Below are 20044 nucleotides of genomic sequence, written 5' to 3' on the forward strand. Positions count from 1 at the left end.
GGCTGTGGCGGCTGCATTTCTGATGGAGGCGGAAATGTTGTAGGCCCGTGTACTCAGATTTGGGTGCACGTTAAAGAACTCCAGGTGATCAAAATCTCCGGAGCCCTTCACTACGGCGTCTCTCATAATCATATGGTGGTTTTGGGACGTTAAACCCCACAAACAACAACAACAGCTCTAGTGTATATTAGTAAACTCAATGGTCGTCAGAACATACCCTATAAACCAACCTTATTTATTTCACGCCTTCGTTTCTTTTCTTATTTTGTGACGAATTTATAGTTGGCCCCACAGTTGAGTTTTCACTTAGCCCGAGGTGGCTGAATAATTTGTGCGTTGTTCGCAGAAGTCAAATAGGCGCTTCACTGAATTTCGTTATACTGAATCGCGTTTGAATTAGGCTCAAAGACAGTGGAGAATTAAAAAAATGTACAGCTGAATAACGACTTTAGTTGGCGTTTGTTTAGGAGGCATTTTACTGTATTCCGCAGTATTTCTGCACGACATCTACTTGCCTAAATTACCGCAGGACCACATAACTGATGATACCAGATAGCATTATAATAATAAAAGTGTGATCACTGGTACTTACCGTACAGAAATCGAAATGCGATTGTGAGGGACGCCGTAGTGGAGAGCTTCAAAAATAACGACACCCTGGGGTTCCTTAAGCCTTTTCGCCTCCATCAAAAAGGTGGCCGCCACCGCCGCCAGTATTCGATCCCGTGACCTTCAGGTCGGCAGTCAAGTCGATATTACTCTCTAATTATAAATTGTGGAAGCTGTTTTACTTTACACTTTCGTAAGTTTGATTGTACAGAAGAACGCTATTTATAGGGTAATCAGCCGCTGTAGTATTAATTCAGCAGCTAATCAATTAGAAAGGAAACAAATGTTAGATAAGGGCGAATCAAAGTGTTTTCCACTTTGACTTGGCCGCCACCCACGTACATAACGGCACTGCCTTCTAACGCGAATGTAGGCTACGTTTAATTGTGTATAATCAATGTTACCGTAATCACCACATCCCAAGGTAGAAACATGGGTAAATTTTCGTGCATTAATTATTCATTTACAAAAGAGTGCTCGTGTACATTCAGTGTCTGATTACTAAGCTCCTGAATGCTTATTTCTAGTGATCATTAATACCAAAGAATATTGATTATCTGCCTTCGCGACACCACATAAACAAAATTGTCTTCTGCCAGTGACATATTTGGCGCTAGGGGCGATTAGTGAATTGCATTATCGTTTCATAGTCCTGTCCGCTTCGATTGCAGGAAGACTAAAAATCAGCTGCCTTTCTGTAAACAATCATCTCTCCCTCTGAAATCTACTTTGAACCACTACCGAGAATCAATAAACGATGCAGAGGGTAATTTACTTGCAGGCATTTAAATCAAGAGAGCTGTCGTCTCAGTTGGGCCATTTATTGTGTCACCTGCAGCCAAGCATGGCGTCGAACGCTGCGCACCTTCGAGTTACATTTGCTTCGGTGAGTTATCCGTTTACTTGTGTCTAAGTGAAGCAGCTGCTGCAGCGTCATAATAGTTTTCGCCTGTGAGTGAATTCTGAGGCTTTCTAAAGCAACACCCATTACTCTTATATCTGCATTTTATCTCAAAAAGTTTTATGCCGGGTCCATCAAGACAGACTAACACCATTGTTATGATGTAAGTGGCGTCAATGAAATGTACTGAAATAAGTAAAAAAATAAGAAGTTTCGTTGATTTGGATGACCTGATAATAGAACCTCTCGGCCAGCGATGAAAGGTGCTCGGCGCTGTACCCACTGCTCCCCCAAGGCACATTCAGGAGGCCTTACAAGAACGCTAATAGCGCTCACACCTTCCATTCACCATGATCTACATCGAGGGGGGGGGCAGTGTTGCCGTCTAAAAGTGGTGAAGTTTAAGTCCTGGATTATGACACCAATTATTGCTGCAAGGGAATGCTTCGTTAATTTCAACGCAACAAATGCGTTGCTGTAGGAAATCGCAAAGTCATTGAAATGCACTGTACGCAATTATCCGGTTTCGTGACGACGAAGCCTTTCACGTCGTGTTAGTGTAACGATTCATCGGCAGAGTTGGGCAGCTTTCACATGCACCAAATACGTCTCTCAGCCGCCTCCTGCTTCGGGCTTTAGTATGCTCTAGCAGCGGCTAATAAAAAAAAAAAACGTGGCTCGTCCCTCTCTTCACGAATCGGCTTAACACATTAGTGAAATGCGTGTTCACAGAGGTAGTTGAGCATTTAGTGTGTGTTGTTTTGCCACGAGGGTGAGGGAAGAATGCTACAGCACGAAATCGCAATATCATGCCGAAGAACGGCAGACAGCTCGACACTTGCAGCGCGCACCTCAAGCAAAAAACACGCATGAAATGAGCACACGCAGGATGAGCGCAGACAAACAACTGTCACAGCTCGACACTTAAAGGGCGTTGCCCAGACAGAAAGAAAGACGCACGAAGTTAACGCACAATAATACACAGCAAGAGTGCGAATAACTCCAACAATTGTCACTTCGTGTGTGAGCAGTGTGCTCCTTTCGGGAACGCAGCAGCGACAGCGAGAGAAGTGACCTTTGTGCTCTTTTTAACCACTGTAACTTCAAAGGAAACTTGCGGTGAAAGAGCAAGAGGTAGAAAGCGCCCAAATACAGGGATAAGCGCACGAGCGTGCGCGAGTGATTGACTACGCGAGAGAACTTGACCGCGCCATGGGGAGGTGCGCGCATAGCAGCGCATGTGGTGAAGCGAAGCAACGATCTTTAGAGCGCGCGCTCTTCGTGCTATCTCGCTACTGATGACAAAAACTCGCAGAAGTTGCTTATCCTTGAGGGCTACCATTGGTACATGGCGTATATAAGGAGCTGGCCGTTAACAAGCTGAATCATTTATGCCTTGTGGCCTAGTGTTTTGCGTCGCGCGTAGTGGAGCGAGAGGTCACTTGTTCAACGCCCCGCTTTTTCTTTCTTTGCAGCCTGTTACTTTAAATTTAAAAATGCGATAACCGTGACGGAACCACGTCAACGGAGCCGTAGTCGACTCCGGCATAAATGAATTTTGCGTCAATAAGCGGCAGAGAAAAGCAATGACGTAGAAGGGCGTTTATCGCGCAAAAAAAAAAAAATGATTTTATACGGCAAGAGGGACGCCAGTGGTGAAGGCCTTGCCACGTTAACGACTCTAGCTACGAGCACTCTCACGTTTCTGGAGCGCTGTGTAGCACATGCATAAGCACAGGCTTAAGTTATCTTATTACTGGCGAGTGCTTACCTCGGTGTTCATCTCGTCAGAAAATGGTGCTTTGAGACAGTGCACACCGAATACCAGAGTTCATTGCATACTTGATGACGTCATCTTTGCGGTGGATCCCCCTTACGTTGTATCATTGTGTATGTTAACTACTTAAGCTACCACAACGGGGAATTCAAAATCGCAGAAATTAGACGTCGAAATGGAGATGTGTCATCAGACGTCAACGGTGATTCATCCACGCACAACCGCGCCATAGCTTCCAAACACCAGAAGGCATTGTACATGCTCTGATACCTCAGTGTACAATAAACAGTGAACGAAATTTCTGTAAATCTGCTTGAGCGTGATGGATTAAAAAAAAACTCTGGCGGCAGTCGATTCGTGAGGAAGTAAGCTCTCCTAAATAGCCATTCAACGCTTATCTCGAAAAGTTCTGCAGGGCTGCTTAAAAGTGAAAACTTCAGCACAAGCTAAGATAGACGTATATCAAGAAGAGATTCCCAGCGCTGGTTGTTTTCTCATTTCTTGTTTGCCTTCGGTCCTCATTTGCCCTAAAGTTTTCATTCGAAAAGCAGTAAGATCAGTCCACTACTTAGTGAAGTGCTCAATTTACGATAACCACTCGCACATTTGAAGAACTAACAAGCCTTAGACTGTGACACACAGGTAATAGCGCGGGACACTTGATAGAAAGCGTTCTTTTTTGTTTAGGTTTTTTTTTGCTGGTCTGGCAATGTCACAGAAAATGCACCAGAAAAACTTCACTGATGCATCTTCACAAAAGTAGTTGAGCGTTTATTGTGCATTGTTTCGCCACAAAGACGAATGAATGAATACCATTGCAACAAATGACAATGTGTTGCTAAGAATAGATAGCAGCTCGAAACTTACTGCGCGCTCCTCAAGCAAAAAGCACTTACAAACTGAACACACACACACGGACGGAAAAACTTTATTGAAAAAAAGAAACCCTGCAGGGTTACCGGCCCGGGTTCAGGCCACCCGGACGTTTTGTGCTGTGAGGCGTAGTCTTTCCCCCGCTGTCCGGGCCCGCTGGATTGCCGACTGTTGGTCGTGCAGATCTGAGCTAGTCAGCGCACTTAGCCAACGCTCTTCGAGAAGGTCCGGTTTTATATTGTTTTCTTGTTGTATTACTGTGACCTGTGTGCATTGCCATAGAATATGTGCCATATCTGCGTGTTCGTGCTTACAGAGGGTACAGCTTGTTTGTGGATATTGTCTGGAATTTACTCTGTTCAGGTGTACTGGATTTGAAAAGGTTCTGGCTTGCAATCTTCGCCAATATGTTTCTTGAGATCTGTCTAGCTGTTTGTGTGGTGGCGGATATTTTTCTCGTTGTCGCTTATAATGTGCCAATATGTCATATACAGGATGAACGCCAAATAACAAGTGTCACAGCTCGACACTTAAAACGCGTTGTTGAAATAAAAAGACGCACAAAACGAAGGCACAAACATACACAGCAGAAGCGCGAACAACTTTAAGAATTCTTCTATCGTGTGTGGGCAACGTGCTCTTTTAATAAATGCGGTCGTGAGAATGAGCGAAGTGACCTTCATGCTCTGCCGAATCAAGCGTCTGATAAGCGTGCGCGCAGGAGAAACCATGCTCCGTGGAGGCGGTGCTCCCCAAAACACCAAAAAGCGACCACTTTTTGACTGCACCGAACGCTACCCAACACGAGCTCGACGCGCCATCTGGCTACGGATGACGAAAACGCACGGACGTTTCGGGGCTCCGAAGACCACACGGGCCCGCCAAACGGTATATGGTGTATATAAATAGACTGCCGTTAGCACTCTTGACAGCGTATGCTACATGGTGTTGTGGCTAGCTCCACACACTGGATATCAAGAGGTTACTAGTTCGACGCTCCGCAACAGAGCTTTTCCTTCTCATTTTTTAAATACGAAGCATTTCTTAGCGATATTCGACGATTTTGAGCGTATCTATTTATCTATATATCTATCTAACCGTTTATGTTTGGGAGCAATCGAGGTCACCCCTAACTGGGTGTGAGCCATAAGTAGCCTTGGAGGGTAAGATGATTTGACGAATATGAAGCGCTGGTCAAGACATGAATATTGTCCTAATTCTGTCGCTCACGTGGTCAAACTCTTCCCGCCAGACCATGACATTTACCCACGGGCGGGTATGTGCCGCTTGTATGCGGATATGTGCTATAGATGATTGACACTTACTATCTACCCAAGAACGATGATAACACACATGAGAAGTTTTAGCACATGATGGTTAAGCAGTACCTGACATCGGTAGCGGCGACCCAAAGAAGGCATATAATAAATTTCAGGGTTCCAGCTGGAATCTAACCAAAGAATTTTGCGTGGCAATGAAGCATTCTACACAGAGCTACGCCAGGTCTCGTAACTACTTTTCAAATAAACGGTAATCTTCGTGCAAAGTGAATAGTTGTTGCAGTGCTGCTTACGCAATTTTATGAACATTTCATATGTACTCCTTTGATGCAGCCGCCACGTGGGGTTAACGTCAAATGTGGTCAGTTTTCGTGCGCTGAAGTTCAGTTATGTAGCAGTGTGCAAGGCCATCATCATCGTGAGCATCAGCGCTCAGCTTCTGGTGTTGCTAATACGCATGTTTCAGTTGGCATCAATACGCAAGTGCAAACAACTGGTCATATAAACATCTGCAACTCTTCACCATATGTTTGCGCGTGCAACATTTGTACTTATATTTAGTGCCATTTCATGACGTGTCGCTCAATAAAAAAATAGGGGACCATTGAGCTTGACACACACGCACACAAACACGCACACAGTAGATTGGACCAGCGCACGCTTTTATCACTGAATAGGCTCGTTTTCGTCGTGACACTTGTCGAACAAAATGCGTTAAATGGGCCTTGAAACACTTTTCAAGTAACAATGAAATGAATTCACTAGGAGAGCTGATTTCCTCACTAATTCATCGCTGCAAAATGTTTAAGAATCCATCCAGTGCGAGTGGAGTTACAAAGGTTTGTCGCATGGTGCAATTGCATTATCTCTTCACTTGTCTCGACGGAAGCGCTGAAACCTAAGCAGGGAGGGGTGGCAGGGCTAAGAGACTACCGCGCCTCATGACCTTGAGCACTTTTTTTTCTTCGAACGTGCGGCTTTTTTAGTGTGATCGCGCGCGCACACGTGGAAAAGTAGCGGCCTCCCACGGCTATCTCGGTAACTTGATTTTTGGTCACAGACACACAAACCGTTTTTCACTCACAATCAATGGGGTCGACCCCGGCGGCAGGTTTTCTGTGACACGATGTCTCTAGCGCTATCTGGTTAAAATTACAACACAGTCACCGTCCCCCCGCATGCTTCGCATAACGTAGATTCCCAGGTACGTAACATCTATCAATTTTTTTTTTGAAATCTATTAGCATATACTTTAGAACGTCATATCTATGACGGAAATGCGTCAGCCGAGTTTTCGTGGACCCTGGCACAGGATACTTTTGTATTAAAACTGCTGCTTATGTTTTCGCAGATGTATTAAGGATACCCCCAGACACCTCTTTGAATTTCTGAGTTGATTCTGTTACAGTTGGCAGCGAAATTTCTCCGTGTCCTTTGTATATGACACCAAGGCCGAAAGGCTTAAGATGTTGAAGTAATGTTTAGTTCAGAGCAAGTTTCGAGCTTGGGCAGGTAACAGTTTGCCGTACAACATATATATCAAAGGAGTGTGTATACGGGATCTGTGACCTTGCACTGTAGGCTCCACCATGGGTTCAGCCCGGCTACAGAGACGGGAACCTTTACGTGGACGGCATATATGGTCAGATTTTGCAAGCACTGGCCGACTTCGTTCCCTTCAGGTGAGCTAGCGCTATAGGAAATGAATAAAATGATCATTGAGTAGAGTTTGGAGTGTTACTACAGCAACAGACGGCGATCAAAGATGATGGTGAAGGTGTGTAACGATTATTGCTATTGTAACAACACTAAGCACGCTTGTTGTTTGATGTTTACTACAGGGGTGCACGTTAATGGGAATAATTGCTCCTGAGTAAAATTTCTAGTTTAATTTTTCTTCACCTTTACTTTGGGAATGAGGCGGCACACTTTGCAATTGATCATTGAATATTTGCCGTTATTAGAGTGGTCAAGCCTTTAAATGATATCCTGAAACGGAGTCGCATGCTATAAGTACTACTCCAATACTTCATAATATCACTTTGCTCCTTTTTATCCTCTGCTTTTTCTCTCAACACTAGTTACAATATCGTCAATAATACCAAGCTATCGTATGGCATTCGTCTACCCAACGGGTCTTTCAGCGGCATTGTCGGACTTCTGCAGAGTGGGGTGAGTGATCCTGTGCCCATTGGGTTATCTACTCCTTATCTTGTGAAAACTGAACTGACTGCTTAACAGTTTTAATTCGGGGTAATGGTTGTCTTAAATAGCGACAGCGACGTAGTCAACGAACTGTGTCGCCGTCCGTACATTACATTTACTTTTTGCATTGTAGCGACTTCTATATTCTTAGATTTTAACCATTTTTTCTCACCCGTTGTCTCACTATTGATCTAGTAATAGGAGCAAATCATGCATACCGGTCGTGAAAGGACCAGCAAGTCAAGTAAACATAAGAGAATATATGTGAGCATGTTTCTAGTACGCTGAACATGACGGTATGACAGTATTTCAACTTGGTGCTCACGATCGATTGTATAAAAAGTTGTGTGGCACATTCAGTATATTTTCATACCTAAATTATAAAGAGATTGGCAGTGATCAAACGCAGTGCTAAAAGCAGCAAAAGAAATGTTTTTTTTCAATAAGCACCAATTGCGAGCTTAGCTTGCGTTTTGGTAGTACGTGTTTGCAAGTTCAAATGTTATATGGTACCACGGCTTGCATAGGTGGGTGAATAGTTCTTTTGAGGCGATGTGGCCCCATCAACATTGCATGCATCCATAATGCAAAAGCCAAATTTGAATATATGTAGGCTATGTCAACTCTCATTGCAGCTGTAAAAAGAAACTCTAGTTATCGCTTCCATTCCTCGCATATATTTCCAGATGATTCATATTAAAAAAAAATCTAAGATGATATTCCCAACTATATATTTCTCCACTGTTTTATCAAATGAAGCTTTCTTTTCGGCTGTCAAAGAGAAACATCATCTCAAGGTGTTTATCTAAAAACCAGGTCGTAGGTGTGATTTCTGACCATATGAAGGTAAAAAGTAGGTTTAAAGGGGTGAGTTTCACAAAACCGTTAGAACCCTTCCTGACGTTATAAATTGCAAAGGCATAAAAAATTATAAAGACATGTATGGGCACGCATGCATTGCGCTTACATTGGTACGTATTATGAATACGTTAGAAATCAAAGATAACGCATGGCTTTACACCATTCCATCAGGTTCTTTTTTATTTATGGGATAAGACGGCACGCTGAATGCCTTTTGCAACGCTAGTTATGATAGCAATAACAAATATGTTCACAATTATCTAACTCAATATGATTTACCTAAAATAATTTATGCAGTGATAAATTATTTCTGTAAACAAGAATATTCTTGAATATTTCATCGAGATTAAGTACAGCTGCATATTTTTGTCCTAGTGACTTAGTTTCAGGACACCATCCTTAGTTTGCAATAAAACCACTTTGTTACAGGAAAACTGAATATGGCCCCTCGATCCCGGCACGCAAGCGTCCATTGCCTTTTCTCAACCTATATGTACATAGCTTTTTCCCTACCTTTCTATGTTGGTGTGTCATTCACTACACGCAGACGAATAGCTCACCAGTGATTTGTAACAAATACTTTCTTGTTGAATATGCGCGGAATAACGAAAACTGGTGGCTAGTACATGTACGAAGAGCAGCTACGTCGAAAAAAAAACTGAGCGAGAAATGCGACGTCTCATGACTTTTCCACACAAAACGCAGGGAGCAGACCTGGCCGCTTCACCGGTGATACTGTCCTACGATCGCGCCCAAGTGGTCACGTACACGCCTACAATGTACACTGGCCAATGTGCGCTCATCGCCGTCGCTGGGGAGCCTTTCGTCAACGCGTTCAGCTACCTGTTCGTTTTCGACTGGCGGGCAAGTCAACAACCCATATTCACAAAGGTCTATCGAAGTGCGATGTGATGCACAATGTTTAAATGCACAGGATCTGTTTAAAAAAATTTCGTGGCTAACTGTCGCCATTTCGTCTACCTATCGAAGGGATGACAAAGGCGGAGGAGAGTGTCGAAGCAGGAAGGAGAGGTGGAAGCGAAGAAAGAAACGCGGCGAGGTAAACAAGAAGCGGTCATGAATTGCTACATTCAGCAGGGGCAAAAGGATTACACAAAAATCCAGGGAAGTAATTGCTATCAGGACTTCACATGTGAAATTTGTTCGAAAAATACCGGAGCTGATTTCACTCAATCACGATAAGTCAGGTGGCTGTTACATTTGGGTTTGCCCAAGTGGAGCAGTAAACGTATTGGCATTACCTGCAGGGAAATGCGCTATAGTACCGAGTAGAATAATTAGCATGGTGGGATGCCAAAGTCGGAATAGCATTTCACTGTAACCGCAGCCACACGTTAGCATGCTCCTCTGGTAACAGTCCCGTTACGTAAAAGTAGACGAATGGTGGTGTAGGCAATAGTACTGCAGTAATGATCTTGTTTATGCAGAACGATGTAGAACATAGTGACCTTTGGAGTCGACCTTAGGTTTACGTTATGTTCATCATCCCCATTTTGGTGGGGCGCTTGGTTGACAAACACTCAGGTGGAAACGTACGTCTTCTGGTTCATGCGAAGAGACTCGTGCTTAGGTGTCTATTCGAACCAGGGTTCGATTATGGTAGTTCTTCAAAGGGTGCAACAGAAAGAATGGAAGAATTCGAGTTGAATTAATCTCTGTAAACCTGCACTTTGTAAATGCAAAGTTACGGTGATGCTAACCTAGAAGTTTTCTCGAAACGACGCCAAAGTCCCGTAATGCACGGTGAAGTTCTCCTAATTAGAGCCTTAGCATCGTTTGCACTAAGTTGACCGAGTGCCGTAGGACATCTGAACTGATGGAAAAAGAAATTTTGCTATACCCCGCTCTAAAATGAGGAATCTTCTATTTTGCTTGATAACTCGTAAAACTGATGTTTAACCTTGTATTATAAATGAGCACATTTATTATTCTACGCAGAAGCTTACGTAGGCAGAAAACGTAGCAAAGCAAGTGCGATTGACAGGAATTATATGATTTAACATTGTCGCAGTAGCGCAATAATTGTAGCTGCATGCTTCACGTTCGCCGCTCAGTGTAAGGGAGCGCATAATACTACTTTTCTCAAAAACTAGGATGGCGGATTTCACGCGGCTGTTTAGAAATACCGCAAACTGGAATCAAAGTCACTTGAGAACAACAATACAGAAACTACGCGTTACCAGAGACAGAGTAAAGACCCGCAGGTCGCGGGATTGAATCCTGGCTGCGGAAGCTGCATTTTCGATGGAGGCGGAAATTTTGTAGGCCCGTGTGCTCAGATCTGGGTGCACGTTAAAGAACCCTAGGTGATCAAAATTTCCGGAGCCCGCCACTACGGCGTCTCTCATAATCATATGGTGGTTTTGGCACGTTAAACCCAGCATATCAATCAATCAATCAATCAATCAATCAATCAATCAATCAATCAATCAATCAATCAATCAATCAATCAATCAATCAATCAATCAATCAATCAATCAATCAAGCAAGCTCCTTGACTGCCATCGCTGTAACGCCACAGATGTCGATGTTCATTTCATAAGCAGCACTCTAGGAAGTTCAGTCCTGTAAGTAGTATCATCCACCTTGAATGTCAAATACAAGTACCCGCACGGAATGGAAAGGTCACAAATCCGATCCTACTAAGGACTTCCTGTCTTCATCTGCAGTGATATGGAAAGTGACATTTCTTGATGAAGGAAAGTTCTAGACGCCTAAAACACGACAATAACAACGTAGCACAACTAAAAAGATTGCTTCTTCGTTGTGGTGTTTAAGACGTCTAGAATTTTCTTTCATTATGATGTACCAACTTGACCAGCAAAAAGTACTTCTAAGCGACATTTCTCGCTTTAGTTGATTCAATAATTAGCTTCCTAGTTAACAAGCTGGTTGAACTGTTATTCCGTATCTTGAAAAGGCTTCATGCCAGTATATATGAATATTCTTTAAAACAACTTGTGCTTCGCAAACGGCTAGTAGACCAGTCACCTTTCAGTAATATGTCTGAAGTTCTTTACTCACGCCGAATTTTTTCGCAGTTTCAGTGTGCAAGTGTTTTTTATTCGTTGTCGTTTAGTGTGAATGTAATGGTGACGCAGGTATGGGCAGTGCTTGCTGTTTGCATTCCACTGGTGGCTGCTGCGATCACTTTCGTCGAACATCGGAGAGCTCGGACCAAAGGAAGCTTTCTCTGGGAAACATATGAAAACGTCTGGGACATCCTGCGCTCGTTTTCTTATGAAGGTACATACGGACGGCTATATACAGCGCTTACAAGACAGTACGAGTGATTATGATTACTTTTTTAGAATCATTACTATGGTTTTAGTGTGCGTTCAACAATAAACTTTGACTTTCACCTATATTTCGATATGTTCAGCAGAGATCAACTTGAACATCCAAAATGATCAGATTTCATACATGCTATCGTCAAAACGTCCAAGTCTTGTTTAGCTCTGTGATAGAAGCGACGCATTAAAAGCAGTGCTTTAATAAAGTAATTCTCTTAGTAATAGGTGCATCGTTTGACAACCATCTTTCGCATATAGGACCACATATATTTAGCGTTCATATTTAGGCGAAGTATATTTAGCGTACAAGAACCCTGTGAAGTTGAGCCCACTTTCTTTAAAGTTTGTCTCTAGGTAGTTTCAGCATCTACTCAAAGTAAACTAAAAAATCAAAACAAGGACGCCATTGTGTGGGTTGTGGTTCATGCAAATCAACCTGCGTGAGTAATTGAATCCTCGATTCACTCTCTTGACAGATTTCATTAAAGAGGGTTCATTGGAATCCTTTGTTCCTGCAGGACACACTACAGAGACCAAAAGTCACGCTGGTCGATTACTCTTCTCCATCTGGTGGCTCACAGTGTTGGTGCTTACCAACGGCTTTGCTGGGCAGCTGAAGGCCAGCATGGCCATCATGACAGAGCCTCCCAGATTTCACTCTGCAATAGAGATCGTCTACCAGACCACCATACGACCACTGATGTGGAAGGACACGATGTTCGAGCTGCACGTGATTGTGAGTTGTGCATTTAACAACTACGGGAGGTCGAGACTGAAGAGTTTTTTATAATTACAATAGAGAGAACTCTGGCACTGGTGTCTATGGGAGCTGCCGCGCATCGCATTGCAGCCAGCACGGTAACAATGGGTAGTAGACGAATTTGTCTAATCTTCGTGCTTTCGGCTCCTTTTGGCTTCGCGTAGCCTCGAGCAACTTTGTCGCAAGACAGATTTCTGCAAATTTAGATATTAGGAATTTATTTGATTTGCATACACCGATACGGAAGGACACAGAGAAAAAAGGGAGAGAGCAAGCTGGCAACTGCTACATGGAGGGGCACAACGCCTGCTCGCTTTTTTGGGAAGAGGGAAGAGATGAAGGATGGTGATGATTCGCGGGATGTAACGTCCCAAATCCACGATATCATTATAAGAGACGCCGTAGTGGAGAGCTCCGGAAATTTCGATCACCTGGGGTTCTTTAACGTGCACCCAAATGTAATAGACTGTGGAAAGGAAGACAGCAGACAGAAAAAGAAGAGGGAAGTATATAAAAAAGAAGACTCAGACAAGCGTACTTAATTTAGAAATAAAAAAGACGGCTATAAAAATGGGTGACCAGGTCATTTCGGTCCATAAAAGTCCGTAGAGCTCGATGGGCCTGGTCGCATCGAGAAACGAAGAAGTAATCGTCTAGGGTAGTGCTTTTAAAGGGTACTGACACAAAAACTTTGGCCTCGCGTTTTGCTGCTGCTATGTGTTGGTGTGGGCCTGTTAGTCATGACACGACACGTCGCTTGCTGCAGCACGCAACAGATAAATATTTACAGGCCCCTCGTTGTCGATCAGTTTTAATTTTGGTTTGAAAAAGCTCCATAAACAGGGCGCAGCTGTCGCCACCTAGCGTGTGCAGCTTTTGACCATGTCAGCACACAGAACTGTGACACAGTACCGCACGGTTCGCATCAAGAATTACTTTCGAATAGGAAACGGCACTGCAAAGTTGCCAAACACAGAAACTTCCAAGCTTGCGCCGCGGCCACGCACTCGCAACCAGCCGCCGAGAAATATAGACTGCAGTAACAAACGCGTCGAAAGAAAAATGGCGGCTATGACATCATCATAGCTTGTCTTGTTGACTGCAGCGTGGTGACATGAGGTGTAGTAGGGGGTCCCCTAGGGGTCCCCTTCAATGGTGTCAATGGCACGATGGAGTCGAGGGCTCGCACAAACTTCAAAATTCTTCTAAAATACCTTCCCAGCTAAATTCGCTGTTGTTATTTTGCAGGTGATATGCGAATGTTCCTAGGAATCAACCCTACAGGCTATCTCAGCCGCGAAATTTTTTGTCAGTGCTCATTTAAGCTTGCCAACCTTTAATAAAGGCCTGCCAACCTTTAATAAAGCACCATTGAAGTATTCGCCAAGAGGGCCTCCACTAGAGAGGCCAGCGCTGCGATCATTTTAACGTCACACGTAGGATGCGTAGTTGTGGAATACGCCAGCTCTGCTTTCGCGACACTACTTGCATCGTACCCGCGGCAGCACCAGTTTTAGACTCAATTTTACGACGCAAATTAGACACGAGAGTGCCACCGAGTGCACCGATTCGTAGTTTGCTTGCCCGTATATATCAGGTCTTACCGCTTTTTTAAGAACTGAGCTTCAAAACAAAGAGAAGCATGCACGGTGTCCACAGCAAAAGCGCAGGAAATGCGGTGTTCTAGCTGACGAAGTCAACCCGGCATCCTACGAGTGACGTCATCACGTGCCGCCACGGTATGTCCTCGAGGCCAATAATCTGACGCCAGGCGCGACCAGTGCGACCAGGGTACGTTGGCGCAGCCCGCCAGCAACCGTCGCGAAATGCGACATGCTGCATTTCGCGCCGACAAGGTTACCCAGACAGCACCGCATTTGTCTCTCTTCGTGACGGAGGGATCCCGGACACGCTCAAACGCTCATGCGAAAAAGCAACGCGGGGCAGCGCGCGCCTGCGAGTATATGGCAGGCAGATCGGCTCCTGGCGTGGCATCACCGGCGTGACGCTACAAACGAACGCCGGTGCGCACGCGCGCCGGGTCGCTTCGAAGCGTATTTGCATCTTGAGGGTCGCAATAAGCAAAGTGTTTACATTACATGCATATCATGATTATCCTGCTTGCACTAGTCTCATACCTTCGTCATTCATTCATGTGCCGTATAACCAAACTTGGCAGGGAGATGATTTAGACTCCAACCAAAAGTTTTGAAGAAAACCCGACGTTTTGGAACCGGCTTGGTTCCTTCCTCAGGGGTGACTGTGGAGGCTACGTAGCAGCGTCGTCTTCAAAGCATTCGCGGGGTGGCTCATGACCCCCCCCCCCCCTCTCTCTCACTCGTTTTGCCGTGGAGCGCAGTTCATGTGAATACACGGGGGGAAGGGTTCCGAGGGAGTGGTTGATATTATGGGCTGTCCTCTGTATGTGCCACGACTAGAGTAACAATCTTGTCTTCCACTTCGGCCCGCTTTCAAGGATGGCTGTCGCTTCAAAATTTATTTTGTGATCCAACGTCTCAGCATGTTCGGCGATTGCGCTGCGCTCTTTGTAGAACTTCCACACATCGTTGGCGTGTTGCTTCAGTCGTTCCGGTAGGTTTTTCGTCTCGCCGATATACGACGAGGGGCACTCAGCACACGGGATATTGTAGACGACACCGGGGCGCCTGTCCATTGTTAGTCGGTCTTTCGGGCGGGGGAGGAGGTGGCCCAGCTTACACGAAGGCACGTGGGCGATGCGAACCCCTTCCTTCCTGAAGATACGCGCCAACATCTCGCTGGTTCCCTGACCATATGGAACCGGTACGTGTTTCGGAGGGCTGCCAATTGAAGTTGACTGGTGTTTTCATATTTTCTGTTGCTCTGCGCTGCGGGTGGTGGCTCGAATGATGTTTTTTGGGTATCCGTTTTTTCTGAGGTTCACAATTACACGGGCCTCCTCTTTCTTTTGCTCGGTGTCATTAGAGCATAAGTTCCTCGCTCTCTCGAGTAGCGTGGTGACAACCGAGACCTTGTGGCAGGCGGGGTGGGAGGAATCGAACTGGAGGTTGCAGCAAGTGTGTGTTGGCTTCCTATGAACGGAGAACTCCAGGCCATCACGCTTTCTTGCCACCTGGACGTCGAAAAAAGGCAGGCAGTGGTCGCTTTCACACTCGGTCGTGAATTGTATGGCTGAGTGCACCTAATTTAGGTGTTCTCTGAAGTTTTCCACTTCGGTCCTCTTAACGACGTAAAAACAATCGTCCATATAACGCAGAAATAGCTTGGGTCGTGGCGAGAAGGAGCTGAGTGCTTTCTCTTCTCTGTACTCCATGGTCAGGTTTGCCATCGTGATGGAGATGGGAGCTCCCATCGCGGTTCCACTGTTCTGCTTAAAAATAGTTCCTATGTAGGAGAAATACGTACTGGAGAGGCAGAACTCCAGTATACGACAGAGCTCGTCAACCGCCAAAGGAGTCCTTTCACTCAGGCTTGCGTCCTCCTCAAGTGCAGCACGGTCAGCGGAGACGGCTAAGGGAACTGGCACGTTGGTGAACAATAAAATGACGTCAAATGAGACCATGCTCTCGTCATCACCGATGCACACATTTGACGCTAGCTGCACGAGGTGGCTGGCGTCACGGACATGAGTTGGTGTCTTCCGGGTTAGTGGGGCGATGATTTGGTGTAAAAAATTTGAAAGAGTTATTGCTATGCTTATAAAAGCTTTTGGTATAGCCTGCCTTTTTAGGGGCGAAGCTCCTTATAGCGGCATCTGTTGTAGTATGTTGTAGTTGTAGCTGTTGTAGTTTGTAACAAGTGTAGTGGGGAATTCGGAAGGCAATGACTAGTGGGACCATCGCCGAGTGCGAAGCGTGAGCGGGTGCACGAGCTGTAGACGCTGGACTGCCAGAGCATTTGTTTCCGTTCCGGCTGTCTGCCTATTACCTGACGTCACTATTGTACCCCCTTGCAAAGTGGTGGAAGTGTGCTGGGTACGCAAACCTGGAACTTTGAAGCCGAAAGCTGCCCACTGCATCATCAATGCCTGATCAGGCGACCAAGCAAGGCACCACCCAGCAAAGCACGGCCCAATCTTAACTGGTCATCGTGCCTACCACCCTGCGCCAACGAGATCCCCTCTTCTTCAGCGGCACCGTGGACCAAGATGTGGAGGACTGGTCGCAGCTGTTTGAGAAGGTGAGCGCCGCCAACAAGTGGGACGACCCCTCGAAACTGCGTGCTGAACAGCGCCTACGCGGACGTGCACAAAGGCAGGGCGAAAACTTCACCAGCTATATTGAAGATGTAATCGATTTATGCCGGCGCTTTAACCCTGAGATGACCAAACATGACAAGATCAGGTATATCTTGAAAGGCATTGACGATTATGCCTTTCAAATGTTGCTGGCAAAGGGCCCAAGTACCGTATCCGAACTTGTGACCTGGTGCCAGAGCTTGGAAGAGATTCGGAAACAACGTGGAGCAGTTCGGAGGTTGACGACAGCAGACGACTTTCTCGCTGCCCTGGCCGTCGGTGGTGACAGCTCCCTGCTGGAGCAGATAATAGAATATGTTTTATTTTTATTTATTTATTTTATTTATTTATTTGTACCCTCAAGGCCTACAGACATTTCAGAGGGGAGTGGGTTACAAGGTTATACAAAAAACTAAAAAGCAGCAACAAAAGTAGTAAGCAGATAAGTACAAACATACATGGGCCCTAATCATACAATGTTAGCTAGTGCTGCACGAAACTGATGGTTGTCTTCGATTGCGGCGGTCAGTCCGGGAAGGCGGTTCCAATCTTGTGACGTCCGAGGAATAAATGACTGAAAGAAGGCATTGGTGTTGCATGGTATTGTTCCTACTTTGTTGATGATTGATTGATTGATTGATTTGTGGGGTTTAACGTCCCAAAACCACCATATGATTATGAGAGACGCCGTAGTGGAGGGCTCCGGAAATTTTGACCACCTGGGGTTCTTTAACGTGCACCCAAATCTGAGTACACGGGCCTACAACATTTCCGCCTCCATCGGAAATGCAGCCGCCACAGCCGGGATTCGAACCCGCGACCTGCGGGTCAGCAGCCGAGTACCTTAGCCACTAGACCACCGTGGCGGGGCTGTTCCTACTTTGTGTCGGTGATCCATACGAGAAGAAATATATGAAGGAGGAGTAATTAACCCACTGAATAGGGGCGAATTATGGTAGTAAATTTTGTGAAAGAGACAGAGGCGAGAGTGTTTGCGGCGCGAAGTTAGAGTGGGTAATTGAAGCAAGTTTTTCATGGACGTGACACTTGCCGCACGGGTGAAATTACCGAGAATGAAACGTGCTGCGTTGTTCTGCACGAGCTCAAGTGATGTCACCAGATAGTCATGGCTCGGGTCCCAAATGGATGATGCATGTTCGAGTTTAGAACGAACCAATGATTTATACAAAAGTGTTTTTAAAGAGGTAGGTGCAGAAAAGAAGTTGCGGCGAAGGTAGCCAAGCAGGCGATTAGCATTATTAATAACGGTATTAATATGAAGCGACCAGGTAAGATCAGTTGTTATGTGAAATTCCAGGTATCTGTACGACGTCACAGGTTCAAGAAGTGTGTTGTTAAGGTAATAGGAACCCGTCGAAAAGGCTGTTCTTGAAATGCGTAAGACTTTGCATTTAGTTGTATTAAGTTCCATTAACCATTGCTCACACCAGTTAGAAATTGCATTAATGTCCGATTGCAGTACCGTAATGTCGTTATCGTTGTTAATTTCTCGAAAAATAACACAGTCATCTGCAAACAAGTGAATATTAGAGAGAACACAGCTAGGTAGGTCATTAACGTATATCAAAAACAAAAGTGGTCCCAAGACAGAGCCCTGGGGAACGCCGGAATGAACGGAACTGGGCGGAGAGTCATAGTTATTGGCTGTGACGAACTGGAAACGATTAGAAAGGAAATACTCAATCCATGCAAACAACTTAGGATCTAGATTTAACTTGCTTAGTTTGTAAAGGAGTAGTTTGTGAGACACTTTGTCAAAAGCCTTGGAGAAGTCGAGGAAGATACAATCAGCGGATGAACGGCGATCTAAAATTAAGTGTAGCTTGTGGGTTAATGAAAGCAATTGGGTCTCGCACGAGAACTTCTTTCGAAAACCATGTTGCGTGGGTGAGAAGAAAGAGTTAAATTCAAGAAATTTGACCAGATGGGAAAAAATTACATGTTTGAGAATTTTGCATGGAATGCTTGTTAGTGATATGGGTCGGAAATTGTTAGGCGTGTGTTTGTTACCGGACTTATGGAGTGGCACCACCTTCCCGACTTCCCAATCCGCCGGCAGGATACTCGTGTCGAGGGTCTGCTGGAATATTTTGCACAAAATAATAGAGGAATACACAACAGTACTTTTTAAGAACTTCGTATTAATAAGGTCAACACCGGGGCTCGATGAGGGTTTCAGTGACTGGATTATTTTACTTACACCACCTGGGTCAGTAACAATGGGGTCCATGGAGAGATAATTACAGTTCTGAAGTTCAGGTATTGAGGGGTTAGAAGAAACAACAAAGTTCTGGAAAAAAACTGCATTGAGTAGCGAAGAACATTCGCTACTGGGTATAATGGAACCATCTGGCCTAGTCAATGTAATACTATTCGTTTTAGAAGGAGTGATCACACGCCAAAATTTTTTAGGGTCGTTAATAAGCATAGAAGGAAGGGTGCGCTGAAGAAAGTGTGATTTGGCAAGTTTTACTGCTGCAATGTATGCTCTGTTGGCGGTTGTGTATGCGTTCCATCGGTAATCACTCGGGGATTTTTAGCCAGACGATAGCAGCGCTTTTTTCGATTAGACAGCCTGTTTAACTGCTTGTTGTACCAAGGCGCCTCCGGGTTAGAATTTATTGTGCGCAGAGGGATGTATTTATCAGTTAGTTCGTGAACTTTATTTTTAAATCGGTTCCAGTTTTCTTGAACGGTACGCGTATCAAAATGCAACAAGAAAATGTCCAGAAAGTAAGCTAGTTCGTTGTTAATAGTTTCAAAGTCTGCTCTTGAGTAGTCGCGAATTTGCTTAGTTAAGGTCGTAGCCTTGCTTAGTGGAACGTTTATATTAAATGAAAGGAGCGAGTGGTCGCTCAGACCGGGTAAGTATGAAATAGGGGAAGCAAAATTAGCGTGCGTAGTTAATATCAAATCTAGTATGTTCGCGGTCTCTTGCGTGGTTCTAGTCGGTTCAGAAACGAGCTGGGAAAAAGAAAATAATGAACAAAGATGGAGAAATTCTGTTGTTTGAGATGAAGGTGGTTTGGATGCGGGGGTTTCCGAGGACCAAGAAATATGTGGGAAGTTAAAATCACCCATGAGGAATATAGGAGCAGTGGGGTGTCGTGTAGAAACAATATTCAGCGCATCATGTAGTTCAGACACAAACGTTGGGGGATATGAAGGTGGACGGTAACAAACGCCCATAACAAATTTCCGGTGCC

The 20044-nt window shown here is 44.9% G+C and overlaps 1 protein-coding gene across 1 annotated transcript; it reads left to right on the forward strand.

Moving 5' to 3' along the window:
• Window positions 1-1453: 1453 nt before the first annotated feature.
• LOC142792311 (glutamate receptor ionotropic, delta-1-like) lies at window positions 1454-13849 on the forward strand. Its single transcript, XM_075885613.1, has 7 exons — window positions 1454-1495; window positions 7022-7122; window positions 7522-7612; window positions 9212-9370; window positions 11629-11773; window positions 12339-12556; window positions 13829-13849. Exons 1-7 carry the CDS (start codon window positions 1454-1456, stop codon window positions 13847-13849), a joined length of 777 nt encoding a protein of 258 aa, XP_075741728.1.
• The last annotated feature ends 6195 nt before the right edge of the window (window positions 13850-20044 follow it).

This window comes from Rhipicephalus microplus, chromosome 2 (genome assembly GCF_043290135.1).
Source record: "Rhipicephalus microplus isolate Deutch F79 chromosome 2, USDA_Rmic, whole genome shotgun sequence".
In the NCBI taxonomy this organism is placed as follows: domain Eukaryota; kingdom Metazoa; phylum Arthropoda; class Arachnida; order Ixodida; family Ixodidae; genus Rhipicephalus; species Rhipicephalus microplus.